This window comes from Calliphora vicina, chromosome 1, assembly GCF_958450345.1.
Source record: "Calliphora vicina chromosome 1, idCalVici1.1, whole genome shotgun sequence".
Classification (NCBI taxonomy): domain Eukaryota; kingdom Metazoa; phylum Arthropoda; class Insecta; order Diptera; family Calliphoridae; genus Calliphora; species Calliphora vicina.
This window is the reverse complement of record NC_088780.1, coordinates 12,201,165-12,219,503: the sequence shown is the minus strand read 5'-3', so window position 1 is coordinate 12,219,503 and position 18,339 is coordinate 12,201,165. Positions and strand designations below refer to the sequence as shown.

The window sequence follows — 18,339 nt, the reverse complement described above, 5'->3', positions numbered from 1 at the left end:
TACAACCCTATAAGGTGTGTTTCGGGTCGTTGTCGTATTGTAATCTCCAAACTAGGGGCATATTTTCTTCAGCGTATGGATACATAACATCGTTTAATATGGTTCTGTATCCTATACCTGTCATGGTATCTTTTATAATATGAATTGGGCCCATACCTTGCCCTGAAAAACATCCCCATACCATAATATTGCCACCGCCAAACTTTACAGTCATATTTGTGTAATTTGGATCTAATCTTTTTCCCTTTGGTCGCCTTACAAATGTTCTCCCATCACTGCCTCTTAAATTGTATTTGGATTCGTCGGAAAAGAGGACAGTAGTCCATTTCTGTATCCACCAGTTTAAATGATCCCTGGCAAATTGTAGACGAGCAGAACGGTTCCTTTTAGAAATGAGTGGTTTTTTCACAGGACGACAGCAACCAAGACCAGCCTCATTTGCCCGGCGACTAACTGTACGGGTACTTATTTCTAATTTTAGGCTATTAAAAACCTCTCGAGGAGTTATTTTTGGGAATGTCTTGAACTCTCTCGCTATTAAATTATCTTGTCTAGGAGTAGTCTTACGAGGTCTTCCACCAAAATGTTGAGTTTTTAAAGAACCGGTCTCACGAAATTTCTTTATAATTTTTGAAACTGCTGATTGATTTATTTATTGAATATTTGTCGCAGATACTTTTTTGTTTTAAACCAGCTTTAAAATCGTTAGTTATTTTATTTTTTAAGTCTTTACAAATCTTAACTTTAGCCATTTTCGTTAACTTTAAAAAAACCAATTATGCGAAAAACTTAGAAAAAGAAATTGTAAAAAATTACCAGAATTTAAAAATAAAATAACTGTAAACAGGATGCTTTTTACATCGTTCTTTTAAATATTATTTTCGTTTTACACTTCTTTCTTGCAGAAGTTTAAAAGTTTCCATCGTTTTGTCAGTAGCGAAATAGTGAATATTTTTAATTTTGTTCCCTTTTTTCAGAATATAATTAATTATGTTGTTTGTTTTTCAGTTAATTTATATAAATAAAACTATACAAGTAAAATACTAAAAAAAAAAAATTTATTTTAAAAAAATATTTTAAATTTTGGGCTACATATGGAATATTTGGAAAAGTTTCCATTGTTTTGTCAACCACTGTAGATCCAAAATTGGTTTTTAAATAGCGGATATATTGATGTATGAATCATTTTTGACAATTTTTGCAACTGAAAATATGTTATTCCAGGACAAAATATGAAAAATAAAATTTTAAAACAACAGCGCCCTAAATATGCCTTAAAATAGAATCTACCTTGTAGACTGATTAATTTTCTTTACCTTACTAGCAAAAATTTAAGAAAATTGAGCAATAATAAATCATTATTAAACTTATCACATTAAAATTAACAAAATGAAAATAAAAACCAAATAATTGTTTGCTATTTAACAAATGATGATTTTTTGTAGCTACAACACAACAATATGATGGTAATAAACTATACAAAAGACAAATTGTGCAATTTGGTAGGTGTTTTGGCAGATTTTGTTAAATTAATAACAAACTATTTATTACAAGCTTTGCTTTTATTTCAACACGTGGCTAAATTTTTAATTAAAACATAAATATTGTAAAGAAAAACAGTGAAGAATGAATTATATATAAAAAAAAAAGAATTAAAGCAAACATAGAAAGAAAAAACGAAGATTTTGTTTTTTTAAAGGATAATTTTGAAATTAACAAAAATTTGAAAACCAATAGAAAATTACAAAAACAAAAAAAAAACAACTGAAAAAACTAACTTGGCAGCAAATCATACTAAACGGCTTGAAGTGTTACCCCTTTGTTGTTTTTGTTGCTGTTGGAGTAGTTGTTGTTGATGTTGCTGTAATTGTTGTTGATGAAGATGTTGTTGGAGTTGTTGCTGTTTACTGTTGCCCATTAAACGCTTTTGTTTTAATTTTTTTAGCAAGTTTTTTTTGTTTTTTTTCGATTTTCACAAACAAATTTCAAAACAACACACAATCAAAAATAATTTAGATTGGATTTTTTTTGTTTAGAAGAAAAAAAAAGTATAAAAGAGTTTTTTTTTTGTTTTAAAGGGGAAAAGAAGAGCCAAAAAGTATTTAAGATTTTTTGTTTGTTTGTTTTTCATTCTTAACACGAATAACACAACAAATACAAAAAATAGTAGTTAAATTATTAAACCAACCAATAAAACCCTAAATTAAGTGTTTAAGAGGAAACAAAAAAAAAAAGAGAAGAAAGAGATTTGTAACAACAACAAATGGAACTTACCGTTTTTGGTGAGAGAGTCATCTGTTTCAGATTGCTAGTTAGGCCATTTATATTGTTGGTTTCAGTATTTTGTGTTTCAGTCATGGCAACTGTAGACGATGATGATGTGGTGGCTGCTAATGATGATGATCCGATGGGGTTGGAGGAGGAAGAGGTATTTGTAGTCGAGGTAAAAGCTTTTTTACTCGCTGACGTATCACTAACAAATGTAGAGGCTTTCCAGTCTATCGATGAACCAGGAGCTAGACCAACAATAATTGTTGATTTATGTGGTGGAACATTTGAAAAGTTTAAATTTTCACCTGTTTGCTGCTGCTGTTGTTGTTGCAGTTGCAATTGCTGCTGCTGGTGTTGTGTTAATTCCTCTGTGGTCATTTTATTTCGTATCAAATCGGCTATATGATTAAGCGCTTGCTCCTTTTGTAGCTCATCAGTGGATTTTGTTGTTGTAGTCGTTGCAGTTGTTGTTGTATTGGCTTGCTGCTGCTGTTGTTGCAGCTGTCTTTGGGCTTCATCGATGGGCTCAGCATCTGATTCATTGGTTTCCTCTTGTTCCTGGGAGGTTGGAAGAAGAGTAAAATTTTTATTTATTTTGTTGAATAAATATTGGTTTTCACCCCAAATTTAGGTTTGAAAAAAAATAAAAAATGCGGAATTTACAATTGATGACGTATATTTTTAACGCGGTTTTTGTCTTTAATAATCTATATTGTATGTCATTTTTAAGGGTACATATCTGTCATTTATAGTGTAAACAACAAAGTTTATATTTGCTTCGTGCCAATGAACCATGTGAGAAGTTTTGCTTTACTCTTTTAATTTGAGAAAAGTGCCGCTGAAGCACACCGATTGCTCACCAAAGCTTATGGTGAGCGTGTTTCATCAGTTTCAACGTGCGAGAGATGGTTTGTGCGGTTCAGAAGTGGATATTTTAACACGGAAGACAAATATCGCCCAAAAATTGGAGGCATTATTCCTTGAAGATTGTTGTCAAACTCAACAAGAGCTTGCTCCTGAAGCAGCGATTTTCAAAACTGATTCGTTTGAAGTGACCATAGGCCGAAAAAGGGTCTTTGAAATATCTATCATTAGTGGGTCGATTATGAATGGAAGACGAACTTCATTTTTTTTTTATTTTTTTAATTTTAAAGATGTATTTTTAGATTTTTTTAAATTTTTTTTTTTTAAATTTATTTGTAAAAAAAAAATTAAAATTTTTAGATACAAAATTTAAAAAATTTATTTTTTTTAATTTTTTTTTTAAAAAAATTTTCCATTTTTTTTTAAAAAAAATTTAATTTTTTTTAAAAAAATTTTTTTTATTTTTTTTTTTAAATTTATTAGTAAAAAATTTATGACAAAAAAATTTTTTGATGACAAAAAAATTCGGGTAAAAAAATATTTTTCCCGATTTTGACCTATTGTAGGTCCAACTTAATATAGCTATATACGCCGTTGCAATGGACTTTGAAATATCTATCATTGGATTAAATCCAATTAAATGTCAACCGATACGGGACTATAGTGGACTTTTATCGACTCCGCTATCTATAACTGTCCAGAATATATATATGTACTTTATGGGCTCTCAAATGAAAAATTATGAATGATATATTTAAAAAAAAAAAAAACTCACTTCTTCGGGACACAATTCATAGGCCATTGACCACGTGTTCTTGGCGGAATGTGATCTCTCCAACATATAACCATTTGTGTTGTCATTACTTTGTGCCGGTGGCGACCACGAATACGAATTATACTGACAACCACCAATGCCACGCTGACGATCCAGCTCATCCTGCAGCCACTCGACCGCTATAATCCAATGTCTACCAATGGCAGGATTTGAATTTAACATTTGCAATGCTACCGGTGATTTATGGAATAACTGTGTGAGACACTTGATGATTTGATAGGCGCGCTTCTGATAATGCGTTTTCGATCTTTGTATGGTCTCCAATAGGCCCTCACGCTCCTCGGCCACACCATTCAAAGCGTTGTGAATGCGATGATGTTGCCACGAGTCCTCAATGAGTAAGATGTGCAATAAGAGTTCGGTGTGATGGCGCATATCATGGCAATAGGCAAAGCCGCACTGCCACAGCAGTTCGGTGAGAACGGCTCTAGAGAAATGAGGATTTTCCCAACTGCAATACTGTAAGAGTTTTAGACCTTCCTCGCCCACATTGGTATCCTCAATGAGTTTTTTTATGTAACTAATTTTTTGTAAGTAAAAGAAAATTCATTTATTTTCATTTTATTATAAATATTATTAAATTATTGTAACTTACCTCGTTCTATTAAATAAAATTTCAACACATTCTGGTGATAAAGGCATTAAATCTTCATATCTTATACTGGGATCTTTAAATGGATTTGGTGAAGGTCTACCATTTTGATTAGATGATTGGCATCTATCCGAGATATCACTGCAACGTATCAAATGCGATACAACTTGATGTAATTTACTTAATTCTGGATATTGACATTTTATTGAAGGACCTGGTCCCTCATCCAAAGCCACTTGCATAAATATAACGGGAACATTTAACTGGAAAAAAATTAAAAATTACTTTATTTTATTTCACTATTCCTTTTATTTTGTTTGTTTTATTTTGTGTATGTACCTTTAAAAGTTGCTGTTTCTCCTGTATGCCTAAACCCACATACATGCTAAATAAACTAAAGTAGTGTGGCAAATGTTTACCATGATCGGCTACCTCACATTTTAATAACTTAAGAACACTTATTAGAATTTGTTCACATAGATTGCTGCCATCATAGCCAGCCAGCGGCTCATCATTGATGGCAAAATGACAAAAGAATACAACTAATTTAACAAAAACAGTACGAACTTCCGGTGATGGTGCGATTAATATATATTCACCCAAACGTGAGGGTGGACTCAATAATGCATTGCTAGCAAACCATTTTCTAACCGATGATGATAAACGTATATGATGTGATAGTGTATCATACCTAAAGTTAAGAGTTGTAAAGAAATCAAATTAAATTTGGAATTTTCAATTTTTATTGCACAATTAAAAATTTACCATTCAATAACTGGTCCACGCATAGACTTTTTGGTACGAAAACCGGTATGAAATAGAAATTGTGAAGCCAATTGAACACCTAATAAAGAGAGCTCATCGGAGGCGGGTGTCTGAAAAAGAAAATTGAAAAAGATTTTAAAAATTCAAATCTTAAGAGAACCTAGATCCCCCAATTACTCACCATTTTATCAGCCCTCGTTGGAATACTGCAACTAACCAATTTTTTAATAAAATTGAAAAACTCTACAGAAAATATACTCTTTGAGTGCAGGAAACGTATATTTTGATTTCTGCATAGAAAAAAAACAAAAATTCATTTCAATTAAAATCAACTAACAAGTCTGAAAATCCAAATCATACCTAACACTTCGCTCAATTGGTTTTGGCAATGGCAATACAAAATTACGACTTTCGGCTAACGATAGCTGTTCAACACTGGCCTCAAATTGTATGGGCTTTTGATCACAACGTGTATAGAACAGCATATAGGCGTTCCACCAGCGTTTCTGGCGACGATATTGCATACGCTTCAAATTGTTATCATAGATTTCACCCATATAGTCGCCGCCAAAACATTGAGCCTTCATTTCTTCGTCTTCGTTCATTTTGCATTCGGTTACGTCGCCATCATCGAACTTATACCATTGTTCTTTTCCAGTGGAGGGATTACTGGTTTAAAAAAAACGTTAGAAATAAAACAAAAATTTTAATGAGTTTGTTATTGGAAGGAAATGCATTTTTTGTGAAACTTACTTTGAACGTATATAACTGAAATAATGACCACCAGAAGCTTGACCACTATGTACAACAATGCCAGTCAATTCATATTTGGTACATTCATCATTTGATTGACAATTATCACCCACTTCAATAACCTCACCCTCAAGTTTAGCCAAACCAGAGACTGTATGAAAAGAAAAATGTTTAACAATTTATATTTAGTTGGATATTTTTGCACCCACAATTAAATTTATACATTTCTAACACTTTTAATGGTTCGATGGACCATTTTTTAACTATGCGTTCATTTAGTTATACAATTGTTTTGAAATTAAATATTTTAAAGCATTAATTTCTCGATTAACGTATGGTTCGAATGAATGTGTTATTTATTAAGGAAAGACAGACATTGGTTCGAAGGACCATTTTTTTAAATTAAAATGTTTTAAGGAGACTGTTGGTGTTACCAAAACAGCTGTTTAAAACACAAATAAATCTTTCGGATATTTTTTGTACTACAATCTACACTATTTCCAATTGATTTCAGATGTTTCTAATTGAATTTAAGAATATTCCAATTATATTTCAGAATTTTCTATTTATATTTCAGAAATACAAATAGAAATTTCTGAAAATCAATTGGATAATTGTGAAATATAATTGGAATATAATTTCAGAATAATACAATTAGAAAATTCTGAAATAAAATTAAAAATGTCTGAAATACAATTGGAAATGGTTAGTTCGAAGGACCATTTTTTTCGAATTCTTCAAAAGCATTACTTATTCTACTTTTCTTTATAGGTTTGTTTCTATAAAAATTTAAATTAAAATTTACTAACCTGTATAAGGCTCCATATCTAATAGTCTTGGAAATTCGAAGTAATCGTTGAATTTAATCGCACAAACACGTTCATAATCATATTCAAAACGTTTCAATTGTATGGCTAAAACGGGCGGTAGTTTTTTCACACACAACCGCTTAATTGTAACTACCTATAAATAAAAATACACACAAAAAAACAAATCAGTAATAAAACAAAACATTTGTTAAGATAACACCTACTTTTTTATCACATTTATCACAATGGTATGCATCAGCGCCCTCCAAGAGTTCACCTTTAACGTACTGTTCTAGAGATTCGGTTAATGAGCTATGATTTCGTATATCAACACTAAAAACACTAAATGGTTCCTCTTTTGAATAGCGATGAGGACATTCTTGGCATATTTTCTGATCACTAAATGACCCACCTAAGGTGTTATTCATTAATTGTGTTTGACCTAAAGCTTTCAGACCTTCATCTAAACTCTCGAACAGTGACATGAAAAATTCAACGGCATCTTGTTGTTCGCGCAAATTAACCGGTTCACCTTGGAGTCTAATAAAGCAAACAAAAAATTACAATTTCCTTTTTTTGCTAACAATATAATAATTTAAACTTACTTAAAATGTGTCCACAGACCACGTGGCACATAGAATTGTAATGCACTGTGACCCAAATGGGCAAAGATGGCCTGCACATGTTTGAGTATGACTACATGATAGTTTTTCCTTACATCATTATTATCATCGTTCGCATTGAACAGAGCCGAACCCATGGCATTGGCTTCGGGCTCACCGCTAAAGTCTTCGTTTTCATTGGTGGCTGCTCCATCAGCTTTAAGTATACCCACGCGTATTGAGGGTACCATATAAAGCTGTTGCAGCACAGAATTCATGTAGCAGGTGGCACCAGCGTTTTTCAAACCACAAAAACCTTTAATCGGTCTAGCTCCGACGGGTGGCAAATAGTCCCAATCACGTAAGGGATCTGTATCTGTGGGGGAAAAAACAAGACATCATAAATAATGCTCTTTGTTGTGAAAATTTATTATTTCCTGAAAAATTAACTTTATCGTGAAAATTAATCTTTTTCGTGAAAAATTCACTTTTACGTGAAAAATTCTTGTTTTCGTGAAAAATTCTCTTTATCGTGAAAAATACACTTTTTCGTGAAAAATTCACTTTATTGTAAAAAATTCACTTTTATGTGAAAAATTCTCATTTTCGTGAAAATTCACTTTTATGAAAAAATTCTTTTTTTCGTGAAAAATTTACTTTATCATGAAAAATTCACTTTATGGTGAAAAATTCACTTTATCGTAAAAAATTCGCTTTTATGTGAAAAATTCACTTTTTCGTGACAAATTCACTTTTATTTGAACAATTCACTTTTTCGTGAAAAATTCACTTTTTTGTGAACAATTCACTTTTTCGTGAAAAATTCACTTTTTTTGAACAATTCACTTTTTCGTGAAAAATTCACTTTATTATGAAAAATTAATTTTTTTGTGAAAAAATCACTTTTACGTGAAAAATTCACTTTTACGTGAAAATTTCACTTTTACGTGAAAAATTCACTTTTACGTGAAAATTTCACTTTTACGTAAAAAATTCACTTTTACGTGAAAATTTCACTTTTACTTGAAAAATTCACTTTATCATGAAAAATTCACTTTATTGTAAAAATTCACTTTTACGTGAAAATTTCACTTTTACTTGAAAAATTCACTTTATCATGAAAAATTCACTTTATGGTGAAAAATTCACTTTATTGTAAAAAATTCGCTTTTATGTGAAAAATTCACTTTTTCGTGACAAATTCGCTTTTATGTGAAAAATTCACTTTTTCGTGACAAATTCACTTTTATGTGAAAAATTCACTTTTTCGTGACAAATTCACTTTTATTTGAACAATTCACTTTTTCGTGAAAAATTCACTTTATCATGAAAAATTCACTTTTTCGTGAAAAATTCACTTTTTTGTGAAAAATTCACTTTTTTGTGAAAAATTCACTTTTTTGTGAAAAATTCACTTTTTTGTGAAAAATTCACTTTTATGTGAAAAATTCACATTTTTTAGTGAAAAATTTTAATTTGTCAACCGTTTATTTATCCACTCACCTGTGCAAACAAAATCCGTTATTGTATTCGTTAGCAACTTCATATTAGGAACGCAATTCTGACATAATGCTATTAATAATTCACAGGCAGCTGCAATCGTATGTGGACTACGACACACCGGTGGTGGGGCAGTTTCAGTTTTTAGTTTACCATTTTTACGTAAATGCAAATATTCTCGGGAGGCGGTAAACAGAAAAGCATCGATTAGCTCATGTATCAAATCGTTCAGTTGAGCCTTCGTTTCGGGCGATAGGAAAAACATCAATTCCTTGGCCAAACACAAATGACCTTCGAGCAGATCCTCGTGCACCTGTATGTCGCCAGTAGTTGTGACATGTTCTCGAATCTTTTGCAGCCATTTAATTTCTTCGGCCAACAGGCCTTCGCCAATGTTCAGCGGCCAGTTGACCACACAGCCGTAGGAGAGAGTGCGACACAGAAGTTGAAAGAAATCAGCACAGGTGGCTTCGTGTTGAGGCACCAGAGTCTTCAGGGAACTAACTAGTAAATTAACCATATAGGCAAAGGGCCGTCTGTCACCGGCACAATAAGTACAAGTGAGAAATAGTTGTTCGGCGGCCACTTGTCTAACATGTCGCGATTGATTTTTCAATATTAAAGACGTTATGAATTTATTCCATAGAGGATCAGCACTGAGCGCTTCATTAGCACTGGGATTTAAGACCAACGAGATGGTTAGCACCTCTAGGGCCTCTTTGCAAACCATAAAATCTTGACTGTCCGGCATGGAGGTATCGTCGGCAAAATCATTCTTCGTACCCAGAGCCTGTAGATTGCCGCACGACGATGCCCAGGCCAATTGCACTACCGCCTTGATGGTGGATATATCGGGACAGGACCACTGCAGAGTCGAGGCGAAGAGCAAGCGACAAACCTCACCTTCAGGACTGGCCGATAGCATTTCCCTGGCCAGATTCTCAGCCAACTTTTGTGAAATGGCCCTTAAAGTAATCTCTGAGGTATTTGGTATTGAGGTCAATATTTGTTTGAGTATTTCCACCTGCGAACGTGAGTCCATGTCGAAGTCGCACAGCATCGGTTCGTCGCCCACGCGCGATAATACACAGCCTACTATGTAGAGGAAAAGTTTGGCTAGTCTCAATACACACTGGAATGATGCACGTTTTGTGTGCATATCGGCGTTAGGTAAGAAATTATTTTTGGTCAGCAGTTCAAGTATGAAATGGGCACAACCTGAATGCAGCCATGAAGATTGTATTTGTAGAGCATTTTCGCCATACGGATCGAGAGCAGGTATGAGCAGGCTGTTAAGTACACACAAGTTGTAATGTACCTGGGCCGGGGTGGGATGCAGGAACAGCATTTCGGGTGTGCAATCAGTTGGGTTAATCTAAATTGAGAGAGTACAAAGTATATGTCACGATAAAGATTGAAAACAATTTATTGGTGAAAAAAAGAATATTTGGTCAAAAATATTGGTGAAAAATTAAAAAAAAATTATAAAAAAAAATCGAGTTAAAAAATATTTTTCCCGGTTTTGACCCATTGTAGGTCACAATTTCTAAGGCCTTGTATACGTCGTTTAGATATCCATATTTTCTATGTTAATGACTTAGAAATCTAGATTTAGTAGATCCATAATAGGTAAAAAATCGAGGTAGCCATTTTCCCGATTTTAAACTGCAACCTAAGCAATTTTAATTCGGGAAAATGTACGTTATTTGGGAGCTTCGGAAATTTGATTTCAACGATCATGGCTATATCGACTCCGCTATCTATTACCACTCATGGTGAAGGCTACACAAATACAAAACAGTTTTAAATTATAAAACAAACTCAAGATACTAACCGGTTCGTTGGTGGAGACAACCTGTTGTTGGGTCGGTTGTGTTGCCGTATTATTGCCAGTTGGCACTACACCCACCACATTGCTAACATTTCCAGCACTGTTATCCTCAGCTTCCCCTTCTTTGGTAACATTTGCTATATTCGCCACATTTACCGTAGTTTGCAATTGCTGCTGCAATTGCTGGGCCGCCGACATGCCACACATGATTTGTAGCATTTTCACGGTCTGACGATCACATGGCAGTAAATGTAACAACATTTTAGCACTTTCCCTCAGGCGGCCATGCTCCAAATCACTGCCCAATTGATAGAGCTTCAGGAAAAACTCTATATAATGGAAATTCTGTGAAATAATCACTCCCGGCAATGTGCTCTCCGATTCGACGCGTTGCATGTCGGGACAGGGTCTGGGTGGTGAACCAGTACTCGAATCACTAGATGTATCTGGACTGCTGGCCAAGCCCACGCCAATGGGTGTTAGTTTGGCAGTCAAGATCATTTTATCCCGTATAGAATACTGGGACAAGGGATTTATCTCGTCGCCAATATCAATCAATTCGCCGTTATTGTAGTAGAGATCGACCTTAATGTTGGCCGTCGAGGTGCCTTTAATGCGTTTAAGTAAGTTGCGCTTGAAGGAGGAAACCATTTCATTGTTGTGTGTGGTGATTTCTATGTCGTCGATTGGTCGTCCGGGATTTTGAAAACGTATATAGAGACTAGTATATTTACCGCGTGTGGCACGTACTAAAGGCAATAGATAACGATCCCCATTAAAGGAACGATCACATTCTTTGATGTACTCTTGCAGCACCTTAAGAATGCGACACATTTTTTCGGCTTCTATGAAACGCATTTTCGAATCCTTGGAATCGTTTTGATCCGCCTGATTGGCATCATCGGCCACCACGGGCACAGCATTGTTGCTGCCCAAAGACTTGCCCAGTATCATGATGTTGGTGTAGTGGGTCCTCAGACGTTCGCAGCATTCGCCTATGAACATTTCATGGAAATCACTGATGTTCTCCTGCAGGCGGGGACCCAAAGCCGTTGAAACTTCTTTGAGTAGATCAATAGCTTTGTTGGCTATTTCCTCGCCGCCCGTGGTTATGACACGCCATAGATAATCTTTACCTATCAAGTCCTCGTTGTCCAATATATAGCCCCGATGTATAGCCTTGAGTTTATCTTCTTTGGAGTTTACCGCCTTGAAGAAACGTTCAAAACACTTGATGCCACTTTCCGTTAGCAGATGTGGATCCAGTTGGAGTATATTGTTTTCGAAAAAGTCTTTATTTATGCCAGGATCAAGATCCGGCTCTTCGCCCATCAGTTTACCGAACCAGCGGAAACACTCTTCACGATCCGAGGGAAACACAGCATTGACGGCCAAACAGTGCCAGATTTGTTTAGCTTGATCGGCACACAGCCACAGTTGGCCATCTTTCAGCAGAAACTTAAGGAAATCTAAACGCTCCGATATTTGCATATTATGAGGATAACGGCCATCTATACATAGAGCGGCAGGATCAACACTGGGCATGTCGGCGATCATGGTGCGTATCTTATCCATGTATGATGTTAGACTATTAGTAACTAAGATGACTAAAGAGTGATCGTTTTGTAGACGTTCGATGACCTGTTGGCGATTGAGTGATTGTTGCGAACGCGGTGCATGACTGGGTGATGATTCATAAAGGCAACATATTTCACGGATCAAACGCAAAGCGGGCAATACCCAGGTTTCGCCATTTTTCAATTCCACCACACATTTATCCAGCCAAACGATTTTCTGGGCATCACGTTCCTGTGAGCAGCTATAGTCTAAGATTTTCACATGAGCCGCCAACGCCTGATCGAGCACCTCGGGCGGTATCTCTGAGCTGTGGGCCAAAGTCCAGAACAGCTTTAACACTTTCTGGGCCATAACACCATTTTTGTCATCTTCCGCTAGGCGTCGTATTAACTCCAAAAGTCTTTCTCTTTGGCGTTTGTTAGCAGTTGTCATGCTGGCCTGTTGAGGAAAAGCAATTATGTTCATGTTAGTGTGAAACAATGAAATGTTGATTTTGCTATATTACCTGGAATGATTCAAATAAATGATCTAATTGTTCTGGTGTAAAATCCCAGGCTAGTTTCGCCAATAAATCATGAACATTCTTAACGATCGCTTCATGTTTACCAGCTTGAGCTCTCCAAACGGCATCCAGGTCTTCTAGGGTTAAAGCATGCTCCTTAATTAAGAAACGTATGATCTTTTCCAACTTTTCTACATATTGTGGCTGATGTAGAGAGTCTTTTAGAACGATGCCCAAAACATCGGATTCCTTAATCCAGGCCTAGAAATAAAACAAGTAAGAAATTACAAATGCAATGACAAACTCATGGTGAAGGGTATATTAAGAAAGTGAATTGTTCAACAAAAATTTAACAAAATATCTACTCACCGCCATCCTTTCCGCTGTCAACCAATCCAAATCATCATCAGACATGCAATGAGGCAATTGTGGAGTTCTATGCGCGTAATATGACACCGAAGTTAAAACCTTATTGATTTCGTTGAGTGCATTCATTTTGCCATTAAAACTGGACACTTGCAACAGACGCAAGATCATTTTCAAACGAAACATCTCCAAATTACGTATCAGTTCCTCCTGGCCTGGCAAACGACTAGCTAAATAACGGGCAGACTTAACAATACCGTTTATATAATCATTACGTCCCTCGGGTTTCGCTTCACGCTTCAGTTCTTCGTCCGAAAAACTATCGAGTAAATCCAAAACCACATTCCAAATGGGCATGAAATATTTAGAAATTGTGGCCGGTGTTAAGAGTTCATAACACTGACCAAAGGGCCGCAACAAACTATAGATGAGGGCCAGTGTTAGTTTATTTTTCTGTTCCGGATCGGGTTGCAGCATGGCCCTCGAACCACCGGGCTTGGCACAGCCCGAGGCTACAGCGGCAGCCGCTTGTTCCTGTTGTTTGCGCAACAGCTGTAGGCCACGATTGAAACGTTCCTGCAGATTATCGAAGCCACCCAATTGACCGAAACGATTTATTAGATCGACTAGCCAGCCGCGGGGATTTTTCGGTTCGGGCGGTGGTTTGGCAAACATTTTATTGCCATCCAAAACACCCCACAGATGTTCGGGTGGCGAGAAGCATTCCGTCTGACGGGCCGCATTGAATGTATTGAATTTATTGTCGGGATCGAATACAATTGCTAGCAAATCCAACAGGTAGGGATTATCACGGGTCATATGAATGGCAATCAAATGTAACAATTTGCCACACGAGATCAAAATACAATGATGGATATTATATTTCCATGAGTTGACAGCCTCATCGGTAAGAATTTTCGTGAAGGATGTGGTTAAAGCACTATGATAAAATTCCACACAATTTTCACATTCATGATCCACGCCTGCGAAATGGAGGTAGGGGAAGAGAGAAAGAAATGAAAAACAATGTGAAAGAAAATGGGTTTTAAAATAAGGTAACTTTTCTAAAAAAAAAAAAAATATGGGTTTTAAAAAGTACTTTTTTAAAAATATTTTATTAAAAAAATACCTTTTTATATATTAAATACTTTTTTTAAAAAGTTTTTTTTTTAATAACAATTTTATTTAAAAAAAGTACTTTTTTAAAAATTTATACATACATACAGTTTTTAAAGCATACCTTTTTAAATATTAAGTACTTTTTTTTAAAAATGTACTTTTTCAAAAAAAATATACTTTTAAATTCAATTTTAAAAAGAGTACTTTTTTTAAATAAAATTTTTAGAAATACAGTTTTTAAATATTAAAAACTTTTTTTATAAACTACATTCTAAAATGATATTTTTTTAATAAAATATTTTTTAAAAAAGTACTTTCTTAAATTTTTAAAAAAGTACTTTTTTAAATAAAATTTTTAAGTAGTTTTATTAATTAAAATTTTTAAGAAGTACTTTTTTTAATTAAAATTTTTAAAAAAGTACTTTTTTTAAAAAGTGCCTTTTTAAATATTAAGTACTTTTTTAAAAACAACGTTTTAAAATGGTACTTTTTTAATTAAATACTATTTTTAAAGTACCTTTTTTAATAAAAATTTTTAAAAATACAGTTTTTAAAAAATTAATTTTTTTAAATAAAATTTTTAAGTACTTTTTTTAATTAAAATTTTTAAAAAGTAATTTTTTATAATTAAAATTTTTGAAAAGTACTTTTTTTAATTAATATTTTTAAAAAAGTACTTTTTTTAAAATACTGTTTTTAAAGAATGCCTTTTTTAAAAACTACGTTTTAAAATGGTACTTTTTTAATTAAATACAATTTTTAAAGTACCTTTTTTAATAAAATTTTTTAAAAAGTACTTTTTTAATAAAATTTTTTAAAAAGTACTTTTTTAAATAAAATTTTTAAAAAAGTACTTTTTTAAAGAAAATTTTTAAAAAAGTAATTTTTTAAAATACAGTTTTTTAAGCGTACCTTTTTAAATATTAAGTACTTTTTTAAAATGGTACTTTTCTCATAAAATATTTTTAAAAAAGTACTATTATTAAATAAAATTTTTAGAAAGTACTTTTTTAATAACATTTTTAAAAAAGTACCTTTTTTAATAAAATTTTTTAAAAAAGTACTTTTTTTAAATAAAATTTTTAAGTACTTTTTTTAATTAAAATTTTTGAAAAGTACTTTTTTTAATTAAAATTTTTAAAAAAGTACTTTTTTTAAAATACAGTTTTTAAAGAGTGCTTTTTAAATATTAAGTACTTTTTTAAAAACTAAGTTTTAAAATGGTACTTTTTTAATTAAATACAATTTTTAAAGTACCTTTTTTAATTAAATTTTTTAAAAGTACTTTTTTACATAAAATTTTAAAAAAAGTACTTTTTTAAAATACAGTTTTTTAAGCGTACCTTTTTTAATAAAAATTTTTTTAAAAAAGGAAGTTTTTTAAAAATTTTATTTAAAAAAATCCTTTTTTTAAAATACATACAGTTTTTAAAGCATACCTTTTTAAATCTTAAGTACTTTTTTAAAAACTACGTTTTAACTAAGTTTTAAAATGGTACTTTTTAATAAAATAATTTTTAGAAAAGTACTTTCTTAAATTTTTAAAAAAGTACTTTTTTTAAATAAAATTTTTAAGTACTTTTTTAATTAAAATTTTTCAAATATAATTTTTTATAATTAAAATTTTTGAAAAGTACTCTTTTTAATTAAAATTTTTAAAAAAGTACTTTTTTTAAAATACAGTTTTTAAAGAGTGCCTTTTTAAATATTAAGTACTTTTTTAAAAACAACGTTTTAAAATGATACTTTTTTAATAAAATATTTTTTAAAAATGTACTTTTTTTAAATAATATTTTTAAGAAAGTACTTGTTTAATTAAAATTTTTAAAAAGTACTTTTTTTAATTAAAATTTTTAAAAAGTACTTTTTTTAATTAAAATTTTATTTTTTAAAATACAGTTTTTAAGATTTAGAAACTTTTTAAAAATTAAGTACTTTTTCAAAAACTACGTTTTAAAATGGTACTATTTTAATAAAATATTTTTTAAAAAAGCACTTTTTTAAATAAAATTTTTAAGAAAGAACTTTTTAAATAAAATTTAAAAAAAAGTACTTTTTTAAAGTAAAATTTTTAAAAAAGTACCTTTTTAAATATTAAGTACTTTTTTAAAAATTACGTTTTAAAATGGTACTTTTATTTAAAAAAGTACTTTTTTTAAAAAAAATATTTTAAAATGTACCTTTGAATTAAAATTTTTAAAAAATACTTTTTGTACTTTTGTACTACGATTTAATGTACTTTTTCAAAAATATTCTTTAAAAACGTACTTTTTTATTAAATATTTTTTTACTTTTTATAAAAGATATTTTTTAAAACAGTATTTTCTTAAAAGGGTTCTTTTCTTAAAGGTACTTTTTTTGCAATATTACATTCTAAATGTTTATTAAAGATGGAATTTTATAAAAGATACTTTAAAAACTATTCTATAATTAAAAATTCTCTACTTACCAGCTGCTGTTAGCTGAATGGCAGCATTTAATAATACCTCCAATTCCTGTTCGGGCAGTACGGGTACAACCCATCTTGGATTTGATATCTTTTGTGTTAAAGATCTTAGTTTCAGCGTTGGAAATGACGCTATCAATTTCTCAGGCGATCTAAAATTACAGAAAATCAAGAGATAAACAAACAATTCTGTAATTATGATTCATTCGGTGTGTTAAAGCAAAGGCATATTTGTACACAAAATATCAAATACATAGTTTAGATAATAAAATTAAAAAAAAAATCAAAAACGTTTGCAAATATGAAAATTATAACAAAGTGTTTTGCATTATAATTAGATTTCTTATCTGGTCATTGGTGTGTTTTTTTTTTACTTGCTTGCTTGGTTTGCCAGTTTTGTTCGTTTTTGTTTTTATTAAATGGCTTTTTGCATTTTAAACACTTTTTTATTATTGCTGTTTTTTTCGGTGCGCTTGTAGTAACAACTTCTGAAGAATTTGTTGGGTCTTTGTTAAAGTTTATAAAATTGTTATGATGACGTATATAAAATATATAAAAAAAAAAACTGATAATTATAATCTTCAGAAACACTAACACAAAAAATAGAATAATAATAAATAAACAAAAAACCATTTGATAATTTATATTGAAAAATTGTTTAGCAACAAGATGTAATTGTTGTTTGTTCCTGTAGTTCAAAATGCAGTGAAATTTAATATACATATTTAATTATGCAAAAACTTAAAGCGGGTTTTGAAACTAAATTTAGTCTAAATAAATACGTAATTACATGGATTTAGTTCATGTTTGAAAACTTTTCATGAATTATTACTATTTTGAAATACCTTTTATTATATTTGGGGGATTCAAACGGTCTCCTATTAGGTCGTATTGTCATAATGTCATAATGTTTTTTTACTTTAAACAAATTCTTGCTATGCTGCAAACAAAAAATGAGTTATTTTATGATAAACCAATAAACATAGTTCAAAAAGTCTTCTTAGTTTATAATTTTTTTGTTTGAAACCCAACAAAAATTTGTTTAAACTAAAAAAAATATTTTAGGACATTATGACAATACGACCTAATAGAAGACCGTTTGAATCCCTCAATTGTTAAATTAAATAAAACAAAACATTACTGGAAATGAGCTATTATAGAAATTGTTTTATATTCATTGCCTTATCATTCATCGCAAATGTTTTTAATTACTTGGCCGTGGCATTTAATAGATTAATAGTTTAATTTGTAGGATCAAAGAAAAACAGATTAAACTAGTATTAACAGTGAGTCTCATAAATTTATAATTCTAGAAAGTTCCCCAAAATTTCTTTATTAAATTAACAAAATTTTGACACTTTTTTTTCTACATTTTGTCTTAAAATTGTTCATCATACAAAAGGATTAAAATTTATCATCTAATGGCGTTTTCTTTTCTTGCATAAATGATGCCTCTATTCTGCCTTTTACCTTTCTTAGTGTTCTGTTCTAAAGAAAACGTAGTTT

The 18,339-nt window shown here is 31.5% G+C and overlaps 1 protein-coding gene across 4 annotated transcripts in view; it reads right to left on the bottom strand.

The window, feature by feature from the left end:
* Positions 1-18,339, bottom strand: part of faf (ubiquitin carboxyl-terminal hydrolase-like faf) — a 36,847-nt gene that overhangs the window by 4,651 nt on the left and 13,857 nt on the right. For 2 of the 4 annotated variants that reach the window (XM_065499008.1, XM_065499007.1), the window contains exons 3-18: positions 16,837-16,985; positions 13,272-14,251; positions 12,906-13,163; positions 10,826-12,838; positions 8,995-10,366; positions 7,495-7,867; positions 7,114-7,429; positions 6,890-7,043; positions 6,081-6,231; positions 5,688-5,996; positions 5,509-5,617; positions 5,328-5,437; positions 4,902-5,253; positions 4,566-4,825; positions 3,911-4,490; positions 2,275-2,829 (exon numbers count right to left, since the gene is read on the bottom strand). In XM_065499008.1, coding sequence (XP_065355080.1) covers positions 2,275-2,829; positions 3,911-4,490; positions 4,566-4,825; positions 4,902-5,253; positions 5,328-5,437; positions 5,509-5,617; positions 5,688-5,996; positions 6,081-6,231; positions 6,890-7,043; positions 7,114-7,429; positions 7,495-7,867; positions 8,995-10,366; positions 10,826-12,838; positions 12,906-13,163; positions 13,272-14,251; positions 16,837-16,985 — 8,041 coding nt within the window. Of the gene's footprint in view, positions 1-1,778; positions 1,925-2,274; positions 2,830-3,910; positions 4,491-4,565; positions 4,826-4,901; positions 5,254-5,327; positions 5,438-5,508; positions 5,618-5,687; positions 5,997-6,080; positions 6,232-6,889; positions 7,044-7,113; positions 7,430-7,494; positions 7,868-8,994; positions 10,367-10,825; positions 12,839-12,905; positions 13,164-13,271; positions 14,252-16,836; positions 16,986-18,339 lie in introns of all 4 variants that reach the window. The other 2 variants (XM_065499009.1, XM_065499010.1) reach the window with 2 other exon arrangements.